This window comes from Lissotriton helveticus, chromosome 10, assembly GCF_964261635.1.
Source record: "Lissotriton helveticus chromosome 10, aLisHel1.1, whole genome shotgun sequence".
In the NCBI taxonomy this organism is placed as follows: domain Eukaryota; kingdom Metazoa; phylum Chordata; class Amphibia; order Caudata; family Salamandridae; genus Lissotriton; species Lissotriton helveticus.
Window position 1 is genome coordinate 247,052,130 of NC_136071.1, and position 26,334 is coordinate 247,078,463.

General features: G+C 42.3%; 1 protein-coding gene across 1 annotated transcript in view; it reads right to left on the reverse strand.

The window, feature by feature from the left end:
• The window catches only part of LOC144783990 (uncharacterized), a 330,381-nt gene that overhangs the window by 166,977 nt on the left and 137,070 nt on the right, over positions 1 to 26,334 (reverse strand). The window contains exons 5-6 of the mRNA XM_078662705.1: positions 23,974 to 24,088; positions 367 to 434 (exon numbers count right to left, since the gene is read on the reverse strand). Of these exons, the coding sequence (XP_078518831.1) occupies positions 367 to 434; positions 23,974 to 24,088 (183 nt within the window). The remainder of the gene's footprint in view (positions 1 to 366; positions 435 to 23,973; positions 24,089 to 26,334) is intronic.

Genomic DNA, 26,334 nt, shown 5'->3' on the forward strand with positions numbered 1-26,334 from the left:
GCCTTCCGGCCTAGCATCTCTGTGGATGAATTACCTATGGCCGTGAAGACAGAGTGCATTGTTATATTTTGCTTTATTTTAACTGTGCTAAAATGGTTTCAAAGCTCTATTCAATTTTTTTCAGCATTCTCATGAGGCTTTTTTCTTCCTTCAGTGCTCCTGAAGTCTGGGTAATGTCTCCTATTCGTGCATGGCAATGCACATTTGAAACAAACATTTCAAAAATACACACAAACTGTACTTTAATGAATCTGCTGGTTTTTGAAAATTTAAAATGATTAGTCTTGGGTAAAACGTACATAAAAGACTGCATAATACACAACAGAGAACACGCCCATTGAGTTGTGATCAGCAGGACATTCATACCTGAGAACCTCTTTATGTTTGATGCTTTCATTTTCATTCTTGAGTTCTTGCAGCGTTGCCTCTGGAGTCTGCAGAGATATAAATGAACACTTTTGAAAGTGGTGGAACCTGGCAGGTACTCCTTGCAGAAGGTCATTGAGGACCTTCTCATTTTTAATTAGAAAGTAGTGAGGTTAAAGAAGGTAAGGGTGGTTCTTTCTTTAATATTGAAGTCATAGACTAGGGAGCTTCATCACAAGTTTATTAGCATTTGATTTTTCTTTGCTGTCTCTGAGCTGGGTCTTGGGGGTGTGGCCATCCTGACGGAGACGCTGCAACAGGGAGGAGGAATGGTGGGCACTAAGTGTGCATGTGGATTTGGCGTCTGCCTCAGCCCAGCGAAACCGGCATGCGCACTTAGCCTTTCACCAATCAGAGCTGTGTTGTACAGCCGGGTGGAGAAGAGACACAGGCTCCCAGTCCCTGTCTGAGCGCCAAATCAGGCTGCTCAGACCAATCCTGGTGCTGCTGTCATGCTGACAAAAGCATTACTATCATGAAAGCAGCGTCTGGATTGGCTATGGGGTGTTTTGAAACCTGCGCATTGGCTGCTGGAAGTCGACAGGAGCACATGCACAGAAACCCACAGAGGTGGTGACCAGCGGTAAGTAATATTTTCTTTTCCCTATTTTTCTCCCTTGCGCTGCCCCCCGGCATTGCCCCGCAGTGCTGCCCCCCAGTTTGCCTTCACAGTAGCTGCCACTGAGTGGGGGAGAGGATGTTACTTTTCTGTGACCATGAGGGGGTTGCGGCATGAATATAAAGTTGGCCCTCAGTCGGCCATGTAAAACAAAGGCATTAAGGGGGAATGAGATATGGAGTCCTATATTGTAGGAAGAGGTCGGGGACAAAAGGCGGACTTGTTACTCTACCATGTATCTCCTTCCTGAATTTTATATTGATTGCTCATAACCATAGGTTGAAATAGTAAATTTAAAGTAAACAAAAAAGGAAGGTCGATTGTAGTAGTACATATTTAACAGAAGAGGAGATGGTACAGTGCTGTAATTTTCCTTATAGATCAAATAATGTTTCAGATTACACAATCTCACTTTCACGACGATTTGTATTTTAAATGATTTAAACTTCTCTTAAGCCCTTCTTAAAATAGAGTGAAAGTTGCACAAGCCCAGTTTTCAAAGGGCACCTGTGGCTCCATAGCCAGTGATGCACACATCCCAGTGTTAGTCATTGCTGCCAGATTTATGTGTCATAAGCTACTCCAGTCCAAGTTTTTTCTTTGAATTCTGGGATTTGTAGTTCTATTTTGTAATGGAATACAAGCATTTGCAATTCAATAGGTCTTGCATTTATGAGAGTTTAAGCTATTGGCATTGTAAATGACAATGCCTTTTATTTAGGTGGTAATTATCAAAACAGATAAATAAAAGGTGTGTTATTTACAATGCCAATATCTTAAGGATGTATGACATTGCAACGCATGCTTTTACCACGCATGCCTTTACAACGCGGTTTTTACAACGCAAACCTTTACAACGCATAGCGCTTTGGGGTGCTGGATAGTGAATAGTTTAATTTACTATTCCAACTCCAGTCCCCGTGGACACTAGGGAAGGTGTTGGATAGTAAATTAAACTTATTCCCTATCGTAGAGCGCCCCCAGCACAATGCGTTGTAATGGTTTGCGTTGTAAAAGTTGCGTCGTAAAGGCACTGCGTGGTAAAAGTTGCGTTGTAAAGGATTTTTCCCATATCTTAAACTCTCGCAAATGCGAGACCTATTGCATTGCAAATCGTGCAATAAAAAAAAGTGTTAGGACACATTGTGACAAAGCTATTTGAGAAAATAGTGTTTGGAGGCTGTAATTAAAGCATACCGAGCAACAAGACATGTTACAGGGGGTGTCGCAATGGGAGGTTACAAAATGAGACAAGGAGGTATTAAGGAGGGACTGGTAAGCCTTTTGACCAATGAACAGCCACAGTTTACAGTGGGCAATGACACAAGCCAATAGAAAATGTGGGCAGAGAGTGGGTGGAGCTTCAAGTCCCAACCTGAATACAGCATACCTCGCAGAGCAGCACATGCGCTACCAAGGCTCGACCTAAAAAAAAGACTACATGTCCCAGAATTCTAAGAAAAACCTGGACTGGAGCGGCACAATACCCACAGATCTGGGAGACTTGGCAGGGCTGGTTAATGTGAATGGCCGTTCATTGATGACGAATGTGGGGCTGAGACATTGGTGTATGGAACAATAGCTATTTCACATAAGGAATGGCTCACTCATGTTCTTCCCCAGTTCTAGCATGTCCTTTCACGAGTCTGACAAAGCACATATGAAGAAACAAATAAAACAAGGGGCGACCTAATAACTCTGCTCAAATCTTTGCAGACTTCAGCAGGCCACTTGTATTTAGCTCCTCTTGACCTAAACACCAAAGGCGTGCCAAGGCTGTCATGGACCCTAATGCAAGAACGAAAAACGGCTACCCTTTTTCTCCTTTGATGTCCCAGCCTAGTACTTAATTCAACTGAGTGGGTGGGTCCTTATTTACACAACTGCAAGGGCTCACATTTGTACTATGTAAAATGTTTGAATTTGTTGGGACCTGATTTGGTGAATGGCACATTTGTCAAAACAATTGTCCAGTAACTTTTACCAAAACTTTATAAGATGATAATGCAATTTTATAGGAGGAGGTGTTGCTGCTCCCCAAATAAAGGGTGCCATTTACTGCACAATCCATAACAAGCATTGGAAAATTCAGTCGGTTTGGCGTTTGCACATTGAAAAAGTTTTCATAAGCTTAGGTCAGAGATTTATGACATGAACCACCAGCAGAGTATATCCCAAGGATATGTAATACAGGCACAAGATAAACCCAAAACTGAAACTCAAACTATACCTTACTGATGATGCCTAAACATGCAGAATCCAGTCTGAGGTTGCTAGTGCTCCTACATTGTGGGAAGCTGATGTTGTAGTTTTGGCCGGACTGTTCCTATTGCAGTAGGACCACAACTAGTTTGCACATGACAGATATGTACTTGAATGGCATTGCAGGCAAAAAACAATTGACTGGAAAGTGGCCCTGAGCAATCATCAGTGGGTGAAATTAATTTAAGCATTCCTACCATTACTTTGTTGTGTTGTATGTCCATAAGGCAATAAGGAAAATGGAATGGAGGGAAATTGATAAGACCGGTTTCCTCCAAGTTTCTGAGTTATCGTTATCCCTTGTAAGTATTTGACAATTTGGGGATTATTTACAATGAGATATTGACTCCAGAACGTCACTTTTAGTGACGTTCAGGTGGCACTATCACCGTCTCCTAATTTACAAAGCAGCGTTAAGCCACTTAATGTGGCTTATAGCCGCTTTGTAAATAAGGCCCCTTTTCATGCCTCACTTAGCGTGAAAGGGGTGCACAATTGGTGTTGCAGTGGGTGTTCGGCCGCAACCCTCATTGCTTTTTGATGCTGCTCCATTTTTACAAGACTGGGGCAGCGGCAAAAACTAAGACCAGGGAATACCTGGTCTTAAACGGGCGATTTGCATTCTGCAGCAGACAGAGAAAGAGCAAATCGCCTTTCAAGATTGTTTATGTGCAGGAAGGTTTCCCTTCAGGCACATACACAATTTCCCCCGCAGCGGAGGCACCTTTGCAACATGTCTCAAGGGTGCCTGTACTGGTGCAAGGCAGCTTTATTAGCGTCAGTGCTAGGGGAAACACAGGAGTGCACCATATTTTTGTAAATATGGCGTATCCTGGCATTTAAAAAAAAAATACTGGAGTGCGGTGTTAACAATTTTGGCATAATCTGCAATCTAACAACTGGTTGTAAATATCCCCTTTCTTTCTACAGGCACTTTAGGTGATTTCTTTGTTAACTAGCATGATTTCCTCAATCAGGACAGAAGTTTACCTCTCTTCTAACCCTGTAGGTGGAAGGAGTTCTCGAAAGGTCATTTTAATACCTAATTTTTCCTTTTGTATTGCAACAATTGCAGACTATACCTCTAAGGCCATTCAAAAGGATTTTCAAATTCTTTATGTGGCCTGACTAAGAAGGAGGAATGCACAGATTTCTCTAGGTACTGTGGAGCTGAAGGTGCACTTCTTGTCTAAAACGTTACTTTGATGGACTGTGCACGGTGACTACGTCCTCAGGAGCAGTCAGTGGTTTTCTGTGATCTCAGGCACATTGAGATGTGGTCTTGGAGGCTGGATGCAGCATCGGGGTCCAAAACATTTTTGCCCCCAGCTGGATACATTTCAGAAGTAATCAGCTGAGACAAAAAGCTCTTGCAGTATTTTCGTATTCAGTTTTCCAGGTTTTGATCCTTTTTGTTTTCTCGCGATCAGCAAAAACATAAGTCTAAGCAGCACCAGGGATCGGGCAAATAGCCCTTTCAGGGATGAGACTGTAATTAAGGGCTGCATTCCTTTAAAATTCAAAATTTACCTCTTCTGCATTTCAGTACTAGCCCACAAAACTTAACTATTGCTTAGAATGTTCAGTGTCCACGGGAGTTGGGTGGGGTGTTTTACTCATGCCTGGAGGCACATGTATGAGATATCAGGGTGAGTGGACTCTGCCAGTGGTCTCTGGGGTTATCTCCTTGAGTTCATGTCTTCCAAATTCCTGGTTTTACAGCATTGACCTAAAAGTTCTGTGGTTAAATATGAGGCTTGTCAGGGTGGTATGGTGTGGCAGCACTTTTGAAGAAGGAAGCCGCGGCCCAGGTTCCTTCACAGGAATGATGGCAGCATTTTACTCCATCCTGTTTGTGATCCTGATGCTTCCACGGGAGGTCCTCTCTGTTCTGTACTTGATGGAGGATAGACGTTATCTGCCATTGGGGATGTTTGCAATGATTCCTTTGGTAAATCTTAGCTATTTCCTGAACATCCTGAACCTTCAGGACACATATATTTGATGAAGCAAGATTTCGCACATCGCGACTTGCTTGCGTCATGAACCTCGAATCACTCATAACTCTGTAATCCAATTGTACGTTTTACTAATTTCCTTATTTTTTATATATACATGTATCTTAGTGATGCTTGCTTATGTGTTTTACTAACTTCGTAACCCTTGTCCATAATATGGCCGCTGCTTGATGTATTTTCTACTGCGCATGCGTTAGTCACACTCACGTGACGTGACGTAGTTGCAGTTTTGGTGGGAATCTGTGCGCATGCGTACTTGCCTCTAAAAGGACTGCTGGTGTCTTAACGTGGCGAAGCTTGCACAAATGTTTTCGTGTTATTTCTGTATCGCTCTAACCACACATGCAATAGTATATTATAAGCAAGAAATATAAAGTAGCTACTCATGATATATGGTACATTCATTTATTTCTATGTTTTAATTTGTTCTCGCTTACTTTTCATGTATCCACGGCATGGAGGGTTGATGGGATGCTTGGGAGTCCATTTTGAAGTGCAGTACTGCGCAGGACCAGGAGTGACAAAGTGGCATTGAATGACTGCCAACCAGAAGTGGCAGCCAAGACGTGCCTGGGAAGATGCACCTACACCCAGGCTGAGAAACAGAATTTTGTACTGCATTTGCAACAATTGTATATTCTGCTATTGTATTCTGTAGAATAGGTCATGGGAACCCCATACTTGCTAGGAGGTTCCCAAATATGTAAAGTAGGACTTGTAGAAGTGTGTGCTGATTGGTGTGTTAACCTATCCTACTTGGGGACCAATCGAAATTGGGGATTCTGACACTTTGCAACATTGGGGGGTGGTACACTGACCCGAAAACAGTATATCTAGCCTAGGTTTAGCTAGAGAAATTGTCCGACTTGTCTGAATAGCTGACCTGTCACTGACCCAACGCACTCAATAGGTGACTGATACAGAGGTGCTGCGGAGAACTCTGTCCGAATATACCATAGACTCTGGGAGGTTTTACTGAACCTTAAGTGCTGGCGGAGCACTTTGCTGGAGAATTCGCTAACCCAATCGGGGTTCTGACTGATAGCTGCAGAGAGGGTGGAGCGCAGGCGTTGCTTCCAAACTGCGGGTGCTGGTCGTGCCTTGGTGGTCCTGTCCTGATCCTTATCTGGGTTTCCTGTCCTGTCCTGGGGTGTCCATTCTGCACCTGCTGTCCCATTGATGACTGCTATTCCTTGGGGTATTTCCTGTCCTTGACTGATCCGTGGCCAGGGTTGGTCTTCACACCATTCTAGGTAAATATATAGATAGGGCTAAGAACTCTATACTGCACCTTCCTATTCTTCTGTCTTTGCTTCAATAAAGACATACCTTTGCACATGTTATATTTTTCCATGCTTTTCGCCAACCTACTGAATGAAAGCCATACATTATTTTTCATAGCATGTTCCTATGCTACCCTCCCTTTATGCATCTTCCTCCATACCGTTTATGACATATAGATGTTGTCTATAAATTCTCTCCTTTAAAACTGATGATCGGAAGTTATATTGGAATAGCGTGTTCCCTTTTCACCCTTCCTATAGAGGTATAGGAGCCCTAACTTATCCACTGTAGTATTTTCTAAGTATATGCCCACCTTCTGCCCATTTATAGTTGTGATTTCAGATTTATCCTCCTGAAACCTGCTAAGCATATTTCCCTGAATTTCATTCCATTTAGACTCATAAATGTTTGCCTTGATTTACTTTTTGTATGGTTAAGTGATTTTCGTTATCTTAATCATTGATTGCTTATTAACTGTGAATTTGATGCTGTCTGACTTAGAAAACTAGATAAAGCTTTTAAAACTTCCCAGTAGTCTGTGGTCATTTGATGAATACACATGAAATAAAATTGGTATTGTATTTTGCCTGCCTTTTCTTTCACAGCTAGCTCCCTGATCCATTGTGGTCATAGGTACCCGTAACGGTGGATTGGTAAGTCGGGTACACTAGCAATAAATAGGAAGGAATCAGGGATATTGGTAGTAGAAAGTGAGGTCACCTGATTAACGTATATGGTGAATTGAAAATGTTTATGGGCCTGGTACGTATATGATGAAATTGTTGGTCGGGTGACCTGCGATCTCTATCAGTATTTTTCTGGTAGCAGAGCTATGGTTAGGGACTAGTTAAAGTTAGGTAGGACTAGTTAAGCTAGATAAGTTGGATGCCGCTAGAAATCATTGATACTAGGCGAAATAATTATTGCTGCTAAAGAGTAAAGATTTTAGGTGAACTGATCACTCACGTGAAATGCTTTGCTTTGAAAATTATGAAATGTTTTAAATTGTTTTTCTTATTGATATACTGATATATGTATTAACCCACTCGTTAGTAAATGTTAAATGTTTGTCTGGAATCCCCGGGGAATTGAATAGTGAGTGGTGAATAGAATCCACTTGCTTCGAGGTCACTTACTCCAGGAAAGTTAGTGCAGGTTAGGCAGAACTGGAAGCACTAACTAGGGTTTTTTTCTGAATGTTTGTTTGAATAAATGATAGCAACGAGGTCCCTAGCAAAACTTCTATTGTGATATAAACCTAGAGAGGGTCACACCGGAAGAAGTAGCAGGTTCGTCGGAGCTTGGGTGATAGCACAGGGGTTCGCTGGTGAAACTTTAGGCTCGGTATATATCCCGAAAAGAAGTGGATGAGTCAAAGAAGTAGCAGGTTCCCTAAGGCTTGCGTGAAGGGTAGGCGGAAGAGATCTATCCGTAGTGTATGAAAAGTAAATGGAAGTAGTTTACTTGCAGTAAAACAAATCTTTACTGTCTAGTTTCCGTTACCTTGAAAAGGAGGGAGTCAGTTGCGAAGCTACTCTGACGTCACTCCGTGCCGCGCTGGGATTGGTAGACGCAGCGGGTGTGTAGCGGAGCTGGAATTGTAAAGGAGGGGTGAGTGCCGAAGCGTGAGAACTGTCTCGCGAAAAGGCCGCGCACCCATTGGTCGAGATTATTTGAAACCGTGCACTTCATTGATTGCACGAAAATAAAAGACGCACTTGGATTGGAAGTAATTTTGTAAACAAAAGTCACTCGTGGGAATCGTATGTGGCATTCGTATAGACCGCATACCAGACCCGATCCTCGGTATATGGGATTTGAGAACGACCAGTGGAAAGGTGTTAAAAACGACATTATGTATGGAAACAAGAGAAAATTATCCCTTGTAAACAAGGTAAAGAATTTTTTCAAGAAAGACAAACCTATTAGAACCAGAGAAGGTGTTGTCATTCCGCCGCCAAATACTTCCGCATCTTTCATGATGTTTGACAAAGGGTACCATACCTGTGTATGGTTGGAAAATTGGGTGGAATACACCAAGGATGACGGAATTTTGGCTTCTCCGTTAGAGGGTACATTTAATGGCAGGATTTTGTTTAACTTGAGAACTCGAATGAATGATTTACATCCCAGACCTAGACTAACGCAGTATGAAGCATTAGAATTTTGGGAGATTGAGGCTTTTGAGAGAGACAAACCCCGTATGGATAAAGGTTTAACAAAATGTTATCCAAAATTGAAACAAGAGACCCGAGACAAAAGGATGAAACAGTGGAGACAGAATATGATGGTAGAAGGACTGTTCCCAATGATGCCAGTGGGTGGTCCTCCGGAGGGAGGAAAGAAAGCAGAGAAGTGCAAACATTGGGTACCCATTGGGGAGTCGGATGACGAATTGATAGATGACCTGTTTATGAGAAGTCCGCCTCCTTATAATGAAAGAAATAGACCCTCTAGTGAAGGGAATACTTCCCAACAACCTCCATGTTCGGAAGGGAATAGAGTTGTAAACCCAAGAGATAGTAGCCAAAAGCCTGCTTACCCTGAAGGCCTAGGACCCATAGGTGCTAGAGATACTTGTTCAAGACTACCATTTAGTGGGGAGTCAAGATACTCAGGTGAGAAAGATTTCAGTCCCAGACCGTCCTATTGCAGGAAATCCATTTTCGAGACCTCCATATACGGAAGATACAAAATCCGTAAGCACAGGAAGCTTGTTCCCGAGACCTAACTATGGTGAAGGATCTAGTATAACGCACCCAACTGCCCCAACATTGACTCCGCAAATAGTACCTGAAATAAGCCTGGATAGACTACTACAGGAAAGAGAGCGAGAAGCTCTAGCCCAACAGAGAACTGAAATAATTCAGAAAATTTCCCAGTTAAATACAAGTCCTGAAGCATTGACCATTCCGGTAACTATTGGACCTGTGGTTCCGTTGTATGGGGACCGACAAGGAAGTCCAAAAACTCCCGTTATTACCCCATTTATAGCACAGCCGAGACCAGAACCTTTAATCGTGGATGACCAGACAAGTGAATGCGAGTCTGAGGTGCTAGCTCCCTTTTTCTTGGAGTCAACCAGGCTGAGCTTTTCCGTCTCCAACGCGTCCAAAACGCTGCCGCCAGGGCCCTGGTTGGTTTGCCCAGATTTTGCTCAGCTAGAAAAACCATCTCCAATCTCCATTGGCTTCCGGTGGCACAGAGAATAAAGTTTAAATCCCTGATTTTGACATTCAAAATCTTAAAGCTTTCTTCCCCTCAGATTTTACAGCGACTTATCTCCCCTTACGTTCCTGCTCGTTCTCTGAGGTCCTCTGCTCTCCACCTAGCCATAGTTCCTCGTTTCAAGAGAGCCAGGACCGGCGGTCGATCTTTCCGAGTTCTCGCCGCCAAGCTGTGGAATTCCTTACCTGTCCACATTCGGGCCATTGATGAGCTTTTCGCCTTCAGGAAGGCTGTTCAAACCTTTCTCTTCCCCTTGGATCCTTAGTTTTGTTGTTGTGTTGTGTCTCCCACCTCCTGTCCGGTTTCTGTTCTGTACTAGCGCCGGGACGCCCCTTTGCTGGGGCATCTGTGCGCTCTATAAATCCGGATAACATAACATATAAATCCGGATAACAGGTCTCGCTAATGGTTCTGCCCATTAGGGATACAGGGAAAAGATTACAGAAAAGGAATAATCCTTTCAATACGAGGGAGATTCAAATGGAATCGACTTCGGGTACTAAGAGCGTTACGTTAGTGACTCCTGAAGAAATTGAAAGATGGAGTCGAGAATTGGAAAAACAAACTCCTCAGACGAAACCTTTAGATATCTACAAACTGAGAGTAGAAATAGAAGAACTGATGGCAGGAAACGTAGGTTTAGATAGATTAAATACCTATTCTGAAGAAGAGCTGCTGTTTATAGTTAAAAGTCTTACCCGAAATGCCCGAGTGCTTCATGAGAAACTAACAGACACGGCGGCTAGTATGGGAATAGATATCTCGAAATCAAAACCCTTGCAAAAACCCTATAGGGCCGAGTTTTCGGACAAAGATTTGGAAAATCTGAATGTGTCACGAAAAAAGGCACAGGTCAAAGAAATGTTGACAGTGTTGCAGAAATGGGGAGACGTAGAAAGATGGAAAGCCAGATGGACCAAGAAAAAGGATGAGGCTAGATCCAAACAGGCGACTCCTGAATTCGTTCTAAAAGAAGCTGTCAAACCAGAGCAGTTATACCCTATGCGTGAAGTGCCAGGTGGAAAATATGTGCACGTTCCCTGGTCCAGACAGGATATTGTGTCCTTTACCAATGATTTCCCAAAATTGCGAGAAAAACCAGTAGATTGGTACAGGCAAGTGGAAAGATTTGTAAAGGTGCAAAAATGCCTATGGAAAGACCTGGATGGGTTTTTCGACATAGTTGTTCCTGTGGATTTATGGACCGAATGCAAGGTTGCCATTGGTTGGCCTAGTGAGGAATACCCAAGGGACTCTATAACAGGAGCTCCTTCTAATGAGGTGATGAAAAAATACGAACAGGTAATGTTACACTTGAAGCAAAAAGTGCCTGCAAAAGAAACTGATTGGACCAAGATAGATAGAACCACGCAGGAAAGGGACGAAACTGTGCACTCCTTTTATGAGAGACTGTTACAAGTGTTTAAAACGTACAGTGGTATAGATAAAATCGAGATAAAGGATATGACCCACTTCATTTACAGGTTTGTAAACGGTTTAAGGCCCGAAATGTGTCAGTGGATCAAAGATAATAAAATATGTTGGCAGTCCAAGAAAATGGATGAGGTCCTACGGTACGCAAAGTACTGTGAGGACGAGATGGCAGATAAGAAAAAGGCACTCAAGGAGAAGGTCATGTGGGCACAAGTGAAGCTAGCAGAACAACAAGAAAAGCAATTGAATAAGATAAATAAAAATACCCAAAATCAAGGAAGGCTCTGGGGGTGGAGGGAAGCCCAAGGTGAAAATGAGCAGAGAAGAAGCTAAAAAGAAATTTCCCTGCCACCAGTGCGGAGAAATCGGGCACTGGAGAGACGAGTGTCCATATTTACAGAATGATAATGCCCAAACCCCTGATTTAACTCCACAGACGCAGAATGAGAAATCAAGAAAGACCCAGCATCAGGTAAAAGCAAGTCAATTGCCCCGTGCGCCAAAACTGAATTACAAGGGAAAATCACCACAGGGAGATGACATTGAGATCTGGGGTGGAAATGAGAATAGAAATGCAGCAACTTCACAGTATCTGTTGAATGACACTTTTTTCTGTGATGATCAATACTGACGGGGCCTGAGAGGGGAGGACGAGGAGTGCGTGCTTGGCGCCTCCTTGCCGGTAGACCAGTCAGGGCCATACATTGAAGGAAAAGTTGACGGAAATGATGTCACCTTTCTGTTGGACACTGGTGCTACCCGTTCTACTGTGAGAACAGCAGACGTTCCAAACCTACCCCTCTCGGGAGAAACAATCCAAGTAGTGGGTGTGTCTAATCAATTGATTAGTACCCCAGTTACTGAGCCCATGGAGATAACAATAGGTAACTTCAAAGAAATGCATAGATTTGTAGTTTGTGATACCAGTCCAGTAAACTTACTGGGACGTGATTTGTTGTGCAAAATGAACTGTACCATCTTTTGCACAGCAAAGGGCGTCGAAATTCAAACCCCTGACGAAGATGGCATATACAAATTAATGTTAATCAGACAAGACTCAGAAATTAAACAAATGACTGTACAAGACTTACCTGAAGAACTCCAAAAGACAGTGAAACCAGAAGTATGGGACTTTACTGGAAAAGATGTAGGTCTAATGGCAAATGTAGACCCAATCAAAATAGCTATGACAGAAAATGCAGTTTATCCCAACACCAAACCTTACAAAATGAGTGCAGAAGTAAGAGCAGGAGTTGCCATTGAAATAAAAAGATTGCTAGAAGCGAACATCATACAAGAAGTGATGAGTAGCCCATGTAACTCACACATAATTGGAATCAAGAAACCTAGTGGCAAGTACAGGGTAGTGCAGGACCTGAGAAAGGTAAACAAGATCGTTGTTCCTTACAGTCCTATTGTCCCGAACCCAGCAGTAATCCTGTATCAGATCCCCTGGGATGCTGAGTGGTTCACCGTGATTGACTTGTGTCACGCATTTTTTTCGATCCCATTGCATCCAGACAGCAAATTTCTTTTCTCATTTGCTTTCAACAGTCACGTGTACGTTTGGAATCGGGTCCCTCAAGGGTACACCGAAAGTCCCTCGATCTTTAATCAGATTCTAAAAAAGTGCCTTGAATCGTTAGTCTTACCTGGAAATTCTGTCCTAGTGCAATATATCGACGACCTCTTGGTGGCGTCTAAAAGTCATAGAGATTGTGTGATTGACACCATTGCCTTACTGAATCACCTAGGTGAAAAAGGACATAAAGTATCCCCTGACAAATTGCAGTTCTGTACAAAGTCAGTGAAATATCTGGGGCACCAGATAGAAAAAGGCATTAGGAAGGTCACCTCAGAGAGAGTCAGGATAATTGAAAAAATGCAGTTGCCCCGTACTCAGAAGGAAGTCAGAATGTTCCTCGGAGTTGTAGGATATTGCAGGCAATGGATTGTGGGATTTTCAGTCCTAGCAAAACCTTTGATAAAAATGACAAAGAAAGAAGCAAAGGACCCAGTGGAATGGGATGATGAAAGCTTGACAGCTTTTACTAAGTTGCGAGACTGTCTGTGTACAGCCCCTGCTTTAGGGATGCCTGACTATTCCAAAGAATTTGCACTGTTCTGTGACACACGAGACAATTGTGCACTGTCAGTCTTAACTCAGGAGCATGGGCTGACTAGACGTCCGGTGGCATATTTTTCTGCCACTCTGGATCCAGTGGCTGCTGGATTACCAGGATGTCTGAAAGCAGTAGCTGCAACTTGCATGAGTTTAGAACAAAGTAAATCCATTGTCATGGGACATCCTGTAACTGTATATGTTCCACATGCAGTTGTAATTTTACTGACCAGAACTAAAACGCAGTACCTCATCCCTAGTCGGCTGACTAAATATGAGAGGATTCTTGTGGGTGCTGCAAATGTAGTCATCACTCGGTGTAATATCCTGAACCCAGCCACCCTGCTCCCTGACACCATGATCATGGAAGCTGAGGGAGAGGACGAGCATGACTGCATTGACCTGACGGAATTCAGTACCAAACCCCGCCCAGATATTAAAGACACACCTTTGTCTGTGGAAGACTTGGAGTTATTTGTGGATGGCTCATGTATGAGACACGAACTTGTAGGCCTAAGTGCTGCTTATGCTGTAGTCACTTTAAACAGCATTAAAGAAGCATCCTGTTTATTTGGAGTAAAGTCTGCACAAGTAGCCGAATTAATTGCATTGATAAGAGCCTGTAAAATTGGGAAAAACCAAAGAATAACAGTGTATACTGACAGTCAGTACTGTTATGGGGTTGTGCATGACTTCGGCCAATTATGGCTACAAAGAGAATTTCTGACTTCATCAGGTACTCCCATTCGAAATGGAAGGGTTGTACAAGATTTACTGGAGGCAATCCAATTACCAAAAGAATTGGCAGTGGTCAAATGTGTTGCTCATAAAAAGGGCCTTGACGCTGTATCTTCGGGGAATAATTTTGCTGATGAAGTGGCAAGACAGTGCGCTAGGGAACGCATGTCCGTAAATATTAAACTGGGAGGAACCGGAAACAGCTGCCAACTTATGATGTTTGAAGAAGTGCCTACCTGGGATGAGGTGAGAGATTGGCAGCATGCTGTGCCTTCGAAAGAGAAAGAAAGGTGGAGGAAACTTGGTTGTTGACCAAGGAATGAGGATGGTGTCATTGTGAGCCCAAATGGTATGCCTGTGTTGCCTAGACATCTGCTTGCTTCAATGGCCAGATTGATACATGGAGATTCACACATGGGTAGGGATGCCATGGTCCTGGTTTTCCAACAAACATGGTTTAATCCAAAGTTCAGGAAAGTAGCAGAGTCACTCTGCCAGAGGTGCTTATCCTGTCAACAATTCAACGCTGGGAAAAGAACAGTAGTTGAATTGGGCAAGATTGGGAAATCAGGGGGTCCCTTTGTGAGAATACAAATTGACTTCATCACCATGCCTCGTTGTGAGGGAAAAAGATATGTCCTTGTCATTGTCTGCCTATTTTCCAAATGGGTGGAAGCCTACCCTGCCAAACAAAGTGACGCCCATACAGTAGCCAAATTGTTACTACGAGAATTGATACCTAGGTTCGGGGTTCCAGTCACTATTGAATCAGATAGAGGCAAACATTTTCAGAATGAGGTAATCGATCAGCTCTGTAAAGCATTCAAGATCACACAAAAGCTGCACTGTGCATATCGTCCAGAGGCTTCTGGAGTAGTAGAGCAAATAAATGGCACTATAAAATCGAGGTTAGCAAAGATGTGTGACTCTACTGGCTTGAACTGGATAAATGCCTTGCCTCTTGTTCTGATGGGACTCAGAAGTATTCCAGACCGAAAAACAAGCCTGAGCCCCCACGAAATCCTGATGGGAAGAGTGATGAGACAAGCGTGGGTACCAGGATACAAACTGTTAAACATTACTGATGATTTGGTACTTGAGTACTGCAAGCAACTAGGTGACCAAGTGCGTTCTATCTCTCGCCAGATTGGGGAAGACGCCGTCGCCAACCCAACAACCCCAGTCCACAAACTGGTTCCTGGTGACTGGGTTAGAATCAAGAAACATACTCGCTCAAGTTGCCTTGCACCGAGGTGGGGAGAAAAACGCCAAATAATACTGGTGACCACAACAGCGGTGAAGTGTGCAGGAGTTCCCAAGTGGATCCATGCCAGCCATACAAAAAAGGTAATTCCAGACAAAGAACCTGGAGCTGAAGGTTGTCCAGCGGAGGGGTCTGCAGACGTTGGTCCTGAAGTAGCTGGTGACGAACAGCCGAGCACCAGCCAAGAAGATTGGATACCCATAATCGACTCAACTGAAGACCCAATCAGAACAAGAGAGCGAACCTACGAAGATAGAGAGTGGGATAGAGAGGAAGAGATAGGCATAGGCGAAGATCCTCAGATAATTGAGATTCACGTCAAATCTGAGGAAGAAGAGGAAGGTCAGACAGGGACAGAGCAAGTGATCGACACACCTCCACAAACTCCTGAAGTCGAAAAGGGACAGTCTAGATCTAGTGAAAAAGTTCGAGCCGAAGAAAATCAAGAGATCGAAGTGCTTGAACAGGATCAGATAGAATTAGAAGAACGTGTTCAGGACACAGAAACAGAGACATTCAAAAGCCAGAACCAAAATTCACCTGAACCAGGCCGGCTTAGTAACCAGGCAGAAGAAATAGATACAAGACCTGGGACTAGTCAGATAGGAAGGGAAGAAACAGAAGCAGAAGTGCCACAAACTAATGAAAATAAAAGAGCTTTAGAAGAAAGCCAAACCACAGTGCCAGCTAAAAGACGAAAGAAAAAGAAACATATCGAACCAAGGTACATCAAGAGGTTGAGACTGAGAATAAAAACAGTAGAAGAGAAACTTGCAGAAAGGAGGAAAAGTCCTCAAATAGCAGAACAAACTGGAGAAAGCTCCAAAAGAAGAAGTGATCGAATAAAAAGACTGAACGAAAAATACCAGGATCCTGAATGGACTTATCTAATATTGGAGGAGTTTGAGGATCTTGATATAACTGACGAAAGTGACGGAGAACCGATTGATGATCAGTCTGCAGAGGAAGAAGACTAACTCACCTGAAATTGCCCAGTGTAAGCTACCTGGGTAAAGTTACAAAGAGGGGTTGAAAACTTCTTCTGAGCAAATGTCTGATTCAAACGTGAATGGAAGGCCTAGACGCAGTTGTTGTAAAACATGCTGCCAAGTATGTTTATGTAGTGTAGCTATAGTACTGATCCTTTGGATAGGACAAACTGTAACCCTTCCTTCCCTGATGAGTAAAAACCCAAGTTTGTACCCGAATAATAACTTACCTGACAACACTGCACAAACACATACTAAGAATGCACCACGAAGAGTAGACACATTGGACAAACCTCTGAGCCTGAAACGAAGACAGTTAACTCTAGAAGCACCAGATGAGGATGAATTACACTTCAACAAGATTAAGAACAAGACTCATTTAAACGTTTTCGCGAACCTATTATTGCATTATGTAGAGACCATGGAAATAGACGACTGTTATGTCTGCATGAAGCTACCTACTTCTGTAGCTGAAGGCGTGACTTATCATCACTTACCCTTAACGTATGGAATTTCCTGTAGTATACTGACAAGCTTATTTTACAAAAAAGGACCTTTACAGTATTCCTATTCCAACTATGATATGACGTTTTCAAGACTTCCTGTTAGAAGAGACCTAAATCCTGTAAAAACAACTAGAAACGTAGTTAAATCTATGGGTGATTATTTTCCAACTGTAGGAAAAATTAATATAGATGATGCACATAAAAATAACCTGACCTGTTCTTTACATGAAAAGGAAAAATAATTCCTGGACATGGTAGAGAAAAGAAGGGAGAGTTTTCAAAAGAAAGCCAAAGACAAGAACCATAAAGTTCCTAAATGGGCTGAAAATATAGAAAGTACCTCAGATGGTGGAGCGACTGCTGCTATGCTCCTGGACTTTGAAAAGAAGGGAAAACTCTGTCTTAAAAGGGAAATGACTAGTTATTATAACAATGTTTTCATCGGTTCCAGTGAATGTGAACATACTTATAAGGTAATTGGGGGTTGGGGTTTCAAAGATGGGACAGAGCCTGTGTTTCCTGGAATTTATTTTATTTGTGGGAACAAGGCTTCCTTCAAATTGCCCGACCATTGGTACGGGAGCTGCTACTTTGGTATTGTCTTCCCAAAGATATACCATGTGGGAAAAATCACTGGAAGCAATGAAGAAACTAACCCATTAGTGCGCAATAGAAGAGAAACTGCTGGAGAGATTATAGGAGATATTTTTAGCGCAATAATACCTGCAGTGGGAGTGGTTCTGAACTCGAACAAACTTTGCAAATTGTCTACAGTAGTAGATCGGTTATCTACCGACACTGCTGGGGGTTTCCTGATGGTCAATACCGAAATGGTTGCGATCAGATCAATGGTTTTACAGAACAGACTTGCGCTTGACACGTTATTAGCAAAAGAGGGCGGAGTCTGCAGAATGTTGAAAACGCAACATTGTTGCACTTACATACCTGACAAAAGTGTAGGCATTCAAAGGTATGTGAGGAACATTACCAATTTGGAAAAAGAACTTAAACCACTGGAGGTTGACAGTGCCTGGAAAAGACTCACTGATGGTCTCTCTGCTGTAGGTCATTGGTTTGCCCAATTAGGTTGAGGGTTGCTGTTTAAGGTACTGATGCCAATTGCCATAATAGGTTTCCTCCTATTCCTCATATTTGTCTGTTGTAAATGTCGTAAGCACACCAAAAGATACACTGTAAATAAGAGAGGTGTGAAACGAAGCGTGGATGAACTTGAATTGGAGGATCTGAATAATCAGATTTACAAAAGGGTGAAAAATTCTCACCCTAACAAAGATGTGAAAGAGAAATTGAATAGAATGCTGGAAGAAATAGAGATGAATAAGGTGTGAAAGAAAGTTGTCATCTGGTTCCAGTAGTTTGTGATGATAGTAAATATCATCAAAGAGGGGATTGATGAAGCAAGATTTCGCACATCGCGACTTGCTTGCGTCATGAACCTCGAATCACTCATAACTCTGTAATCCAATTGTACGTCTTACTAATTTCCATATTTTTTATATACATGTATCTTAGTGATGATTGCTTATGTGTTTTACTAACTTCGTAACCCTGGAGAAGTGTGGCTCAATGGTTAGAGCAGGCAGACCTTGATGCAGAGCTCTGGCCAGGGACCAGGGTTCGATTCCCGCCTCGGCGGGTCTCTGGCATATTAATTCCCCTGACTGGATATTCTCGCCTCAGTGCCTGTTCTGATCATGGGTCCCACGCTGCAACTCTGGGCAATAGCTTGCTTAGTCTCCACAACGGCCCCAAAAGCGCTGGGATGCCTGGCTGCACCTGGGGGGTGCCCAGGAGTGGACATTTGCCAGGAAGGGTTCCTAAGCGGTATACGGACAGCGCCGGGACACCTCCGGTGGAGGTAGCTGTGCGCTTTACAAATTCCGACATTTACATTTACATTTGTCCATAATATGGCCGCTGCTTGATGTATTTTCTACTGCGCGTGCGTTAGTCACACTCACGTGACGTGACGTAGTTGCAGTTTTGGTGGGAATCTGTGCGCATGCGTACTTGCCTCTAAAAGGACTGCTGGTGTCTTAACGTGGCGAAGCTTGCACAAATGTTTTCGTGTTATTTCTGTATCGCTCTAACCACACATGCAATAGTATATTATAAGCAAGAAATATAAAGTAGCTACTCATGATATATGGTACATTCATTTATTTCTATGTTTTAATTTGTTCTCACTTACTTTTCATGTATACACGGCATGGAGGGTTGATGGGATGCTTGGGAGTCCATTTTGAAGTGCAGTACTGCGCAGGACCAGGAGTGACAAAGTGGCATTGAATGACTGCCAACCAGAAGTGGCAGCCAAGACGTGCCTGGGAAGATGCACCTACACCCAGCCTGAGAAACAGAATTTTGTACTGCATTTGCAACAATTGTATATTCTGCTATTGTATTCTGTAGAATAGGTCATGGCAACCCCATACTTGCTAGGAGGTTCCCAAATATGTAAAGTAGGACTTGTAGAAGTGTGTGCTGATTGGTGTGTTAACCTATCCTACTTGGGGACCAATCGAAATTGGGGATTCTGACACTTTGCAACATTGGGGGGTGGTACACTGACCCGAAAACAGTATATCTAGCCTAGGTTTAGCTAGAGAAATCGTCCGACTTGTCTGAATAGCTGACCTGTCACTGACCCAACGCACTCAATAGGTGACTGATACAGAGGTGCTGCGGAGCACTCTGTCCGAATATACCATAGACTCTGAGAGGTTTTACTGAACCTTAAGTGCTGGCGGAGCACTTTGCTGGAGAATTCGCTAACCCAATCGGGGTTCTGACTGATAGCTGCAGAGAGGGTGGAGCGCAGGCGTTGCTTCCAAACTGCGGGTGCTGGTCGTGCCTTGGTGGTCCTGTCCTGATCCTTATCTGGGTTTCCTGTCCTGTCCTGGGGTGTCCATTCTGCACCTGCTGTCCCATTGATGACTGCTATTCCTTGGGGTATTTCCTGTCTTTGACTGATCCGTGGCCAGGGTTGGTCTTCACACCATTCTAGGTAAATATATAGATAGGGCTAAGAACTCTATACTGCACCTTCCTATTCTTCTGTCTTTGCTTCAATAAAGACATACCTTTGCACATGTTATATTTTTCTATGCTTTTCGCCAACCTACTGAAGGAAAGCCATACATTATTTTTCATAGCATGTTCCTATGTTACCCTCCCTTTATGCATCTTCCTCCATACCGTTTGTGACATATAGATGTTGTCTATAAATTCTCTCCTTTAAAACTGATCGGAAGTTATATTGTAATAGCGTGTTCCCTTTTCACCCTTCCTATAGAGGTATAGGAGCCCTAACTTATCCACTGTAGTATTTTCTAAGTATATGCCCACCTTCTGCCCATTTATAGTTGTGATTTCAGATTTATCCTCCTGAAACCTGCTTAGCATATTTCCCTGAATTTCATTCCATTTAGACTCATAAATGTTTGCCTTGATTTACTTTTTGTATGGTTAAGTGATTTTCGTTATCTTAATCATTGATTGCTTATTAACTGTGAATTTGATGCTGTCTGACTTAGAAAACTAGATAAAGCTTTTAAAACTTCCCAGTAGTCTGTGGTCATTTGATGAATACACATGAAATAAAATTGGTATTGTATTTTGCCTGCCTTTTCTTTCACAGCTAGCTCCCTGATCCATTGTGGTCATAGGTACCCGTAACAGTGGATTGGTAAATCGGGTACACTAGCAATAAATAGGAAGGAATCAGGGTTATTGGTAGTAGAAAGTGAGGTCACCTGATTAACGTATATGGTGAATTGAAAATGTTTATGGGCCTGGTACGTATATGATGAAATTGTTGGTCGGGTGACCTGCGATCTCTATCATATTCATACATATTCTAGGACATCCTTCCCTCAAACGTTCCTACGTCCTGGGTTAGGAGAGGACGAATACCAGATCACTATCTTTCCCTTTGGGGTGTCTTCTTCTCACTGAGGGCCTGCTTCACGAAAGTAAATTTACACTTTTATGTAAGTTTACAATGGTTTGCTATTCAGAAAGGGATTCATGAGTAGTGTCGTTAGGTGTGCGGAGTCTCCACACATAAAAAGATAGCTGTTTATGTGCGGAGACTCCGCACTAATGATACGACTTGTAAATCCCTTTGTGAATAGCAAACAATTGTAAACTTATACTACACTGTAAGTTTATCTTGGTGAATCAGACCCAAAGTGTTTCACGAAGGTATTGACACTGAAGGTGGTTTTTCTTCAGCTTCACGGTCACCTGTTTCCATACATAAATGACTGGCTAATTTGTGGTACTTCTTTTTAAAGGCTCAGCAAGACAAATCCAAGGTCTACAAACACTTCAATTGTGAATGAGGAAGGTAAGGACCCCTGTTCCTTTGGTTCTACATGGAAATGGCTGAGCCAGGAAGGTACATTGTATTCCTTGGGAACTAATACATTCAAACAACAGGAGTATGGCACCCTATCCCACCTAAGTACATGAATGCATATCAATCAGAATGTGACTACCAGAGTTCCCAGTGAAAATCACACACATTCATACAAAATAATGTCTTTGACTAGCCACCATTAGTGTGAAAGTAAATGTATTTCTCTTCTTCATACGTTTGTATAGTGGTTTTTATGGTATTAGTTCTCCGTAACACAGACATTGCTCTTTGCAGAGCTGATCAACACTTGTTTTGTCCTCGAGGTTAATAACAATTTGCAAGGAAAATTGCAACCATCAACAAGTCTAGAGTTATAAGGACGGCAGTGTAGGCAATGAGGGCTGCGCCAGTATATTCTTTCTCATATATACATAAAACGAGGATGCTCAACAGGTCTACTCTTCTCTCTACAATCGAGAAACAAACACAAGACAAGGAACCCATGAGATTCATGACAAGGTTTCAAGAGGGGCATCCACCCAAAAGCACTGGCATCTTCTCCAACGTGATGTATCCATCAGTGTCAACATGCAACCAACTCCCCAGCTAGAATTCATACGAGCTAATAAAGTCATGGACCTCAGCTGTTAGTCTGAAGCCATCAATCACAAAAAAGAATCAAAAGTGTTTTTCAATAAACCAAAAAGCTTTTATCCCTACCATAACTGTCCAGGATTGGGAAAATTAAAACCACATAGTTTCAGTACCAAAATAGGCTAATATGCAAAACAAACCAGTGGATGAATAGCAACACAGTGCATGCAGAGATCCATGGGAAGGGGTCTGCACCTACCAATGTCAGTGGCCTGCCCAATGCAAGAAATCAAACATTGATAACTAACACCTTGGGAATGACTATCCCCTACTTTGGGCATTTGGTAATCATTCGTAAGTATTCATACTTGATAACTCCAAAAGTAGATGTTAAGTATTCATGCAATCAAGGGGGACAACACACCCTAAATCACCATCTTTCTCTACATCAGGGGTAACAATGCTTGAATTGTAATTAGTAATAGAAACTCTAAATAACAATGCTCCTTTGTGCATTACCAATTATGACTTTGCATTTGCAAAGTCACTTTTACTGGATTTGCAAATGCAAAGACTTTTGAGCAGCATGCCTTATAAATCTTCAGGTCAATGATTGTAAATTAATAAAGCAGTCTTATAGTAGAAGTTATAGAAATTAAAACAGTAAGTTGACTTTAAAGCCAGGCAACAGATACACTTGAACATGGTATTGGTAAATTAATGGCAAGGCAGTAGGCTGTGGCTGGGGATCAGGAGAAGACAGAGAGCCATAACAAATTACAAATATATATATTTGAAGTAGCATTGACTAACTTTGCACATTTGCACACCCCACTCTTTATTCACATGTCTCATCCTCTCCTGCCAATCTCACTCATAATTCAAAGGCATGGTCTGAGATATGGCACCGTATTCGTTCTCACTGCTTGCATATATTGTTGCAATAGTGAATTTCATTAGAGAAAGATAGTACAGTGCGCATGCCTATTATGGTCGAGCAGTATTCTGTTCTAGAACAATTTTATTTGTGATGTAATACTGTAAAGTGGCTGTGGAGTTTGCATTAAAGGAATAATGCATCATGTTAGCCTCCCTGTCTTTCATGAAATTCAGATTCCTTTGTTAGTTTCCATCACAGTCTTCTTGTACTGAGTGCATTTCTTTAAGTGTGCATCCCTTCATCTCTTGTTTTTTTGTTTGGTAAATACATTTTTTAAATCATTCACTTGTCTTTGCGCTAGTTTACATCAGGTGCTTGGCTATCGACCTGAACCTTGCCCGCTTTTGTCATATCACATTTCACACTCAGGGGCATATTATCAAGCCCCAGCGATAATTATCGCTAAGCGCACTTAGCGCTAGGATAATTATCGCCGGGTAGCGTGGATTTTTATCACTGAGATAGCGTGCTATCAGCAACGCTTATCTCAGAAGTGATAAAAATCCTCGCGCTAACTGCCAAATGAGAGATTATCACTGGAAAACCAACGATAATCTCTCGAAGTTTGGCGTTAGCTTGATGATAGGGGCTCACAAACGTAGCCATGATATCCACCTTCCATAGGATATCATGGCTAAGTCAGGAAAATACCAGGTGTAAAAAAAGCAGCGCTAACCGCAGTTAGCGCTGCTTTTTTTTTATCACTAACAGTGTTAGCGACATCCTTGATAATAGGAGAAATGTCGCTTGACAACATTTCTCCTATTATTTTTCTCTGGAACGCCCCCTTTGCTACAGGGAGGCTAACATGATGCATGGTGCTAACATGCGAATTTGTGTGTTAGCACCCTGTTGCTGATAGGGAGTTAATTTTATCTCCGCTTTCTTGGCTTTTAAAGTCAAAAAAGCGGAGATAAATCCCTTGATAATATGCCCCACAGTTCTCCTATAACAGACTACAGTTAAATCTACAGCTTCTTCTCAGTTTTCGTCTCTTTGCAGTCTCACATATTCTGAATGTTTTCCAGTTTTAAAGTTTGTCATCATTGCTTACTTCTGTCTCTTGGGCCATCAGACCATAGTATGGTAAACACGTCCTAGAGAAAACAAGGTCATCATGCAGCGCGTGAGCCTTCATGAGATTGGAGATGCAGAAGATACTTACAATGGCAGAAATTATCTTTGAAGCAGACAAAACGAGCCTTTTGAATTCTTCACGCGAGATGCACGGACGAGAGACAAGAACTTCTGAAGTTCGGCTGTTCAATCGTTGCTTTTCTCTACGGTGATAAATTATGTGATAGTTACTTTTACCCCACATATAAACGAAACGCATAGTTAACACGTAGAACGAGTATCTGTTGTAAAGACAAGCATGCATATCAGAGACGCATATTACTGAAAAACGAAAAAACTAAAATTGCCATTTAATATTTTTTTTTTGTAAACAGTGAAGTCAGAGAGAGGAACATACTTCTCACCTGCCACTCAAGAGAGAAAAGTGAGCCCTATAACTGCAAAGGAGTCTGAGTCTGAGTCTGAGTCTGTCTTCTGTGCAAAACCGATCAGGTGTCAAGAGTCCTCCCTCTACCTCTCGAGGCACCTGATAATTATGACAGAGTCTGAGCAGGAAGGCTGCCTTCCACAACACATGTCGTCCTTATACGAATCTCCACATCGCTGCGACTCGAGGGAGTGGTATTCAATCCCACAAGATATGCTGGTTTAAAACTTTGAGAAGACCGCAAGTGAAGCAATAATAATATATATTCTCCATTTGTGGCAATTTTATAGAGCCTTAGGGCCTGATAACGAGTTTGGCGCAGCAATGCCGGCGCAATGCCGCCTCTGCTGCGCTAAACCTGTCCAAGGACCGCCAGTCCTATTCCAAGTTGAACTTGTGTAACACGAGTTCAACCCGTAAAACGGTCGGCAGTCCTTTGCCTTTCCCATGGCGGTGCCTGAAAACAGGCACCACAATGGGAACAGCAAAAAGGTTGACGGTGACGTCCATGCCATGCTGGAACTTTGTGAGGATACAGACAGGGCGGCACATGTTGTGCCCCCTAAATGGATTCCCGTGGCGGGGGACACATGTGGGCCCTGTAGGGCCCCCTTTGTCCCTCCACCACCAGTCTCTTTATGGCGGGACCTCCGCCATGAAATGCTGGCGGTGGATTAACTCGTAATATGCTGAGCGGGTCTGCGCCAGTCCCCGCTCAGCATATTGCGTTGTGGCACAGCTGCGCCATTGCCAGGGAACAACTGTTCCCGGCACAGCCGGCGGTCCACCACCAATACGACTTTGAAAGTCGTAATCAGGAAAAGGGTGGATTGCCACCCCAGCGCTACTGTGAGTCTGGCATTCGCAAGACCGACAGACTCATAATCAGACCCTTAGTAATGTTAATGTTAGTTAAACTTGAAGACCATATCCCTTTGCATGTGTAACTAGCTAATAACAAGGAAAAACCCATTCCAATTAGCAATTTTGCCTGTTAGTAGAATTTAGAAAATGGGAATAATATATAGGGGGATTAAAAGACAATATGTCAGCATGTATTATTCCACCACATTCTGGAGATGGTTGATCTTCCCCTTCTTACAATCATTTATATTATAATATTGTTTGAATATGATAAAGGGGTTATAATAATAATATATTCAAGTTTGTATTCTGCTAGTATGAAAACCTCCACTAATGTTATAATAATCAGAATATAAGATTAGTGATATAAAGAGATTGTTATTAACACGCAACCTGTTTAGAATTTTATATTCATCCACCTATATGGCCCTTATGTTGATATCATTATAGATTTTAAATTAAGCTTTGCCTTTTATATTAGGTAATACATTAAGTTCCCCGATTTGGCAAAACTAAATAGGTTTAATGCCATACTTATTGGTATGGAAATGATATTATAAGATGGCCGGCATTTAAATAGGTTGTAATGTATTGTTTTGATTCACACGTAATACGGTAGTGTTCGGGAATTAGCTTAAAGTTATTCGTATCTATATGTATTGCCTTTATCATAGATTTGAAATTAGGTTTTGCATTTGCAAAAATTCTAATGACATTGAGATCAGGTAGTCATCTCATTTGTTTCCATTGAAGACTGTGGCTGTAGATCTAAAAAGCGGCAAAGATCCTCAGGGTGCTGAAAAGACTTAGAAGACCCATTTTTCCAAATTCGCATAGTGGACGGATCAAATAAACCATATTTAATGACCAGCATTTCTCAGCCTGGGACGAAGATCCGCAAATTCCTTGCAAATGTTGATAGTATCTTTAGCAAAGTCTTGATGAATACATTTTTTATTTCCATTGACCATTAATGAAGGAATGTCTCTGGCAGCCTTTCATATCAAAACTAAATGGTGATGACGTAAAACTTTGAATATCATTTGACGAGGCTTATCTTGGGTTGCTGTGAGGAGGGATTCTGTGTGCCTTATCAATCTCAAATTTATCAGGACATTTTATACATTAAAGACCAGGAAGTACGTTTTCTAACTATAC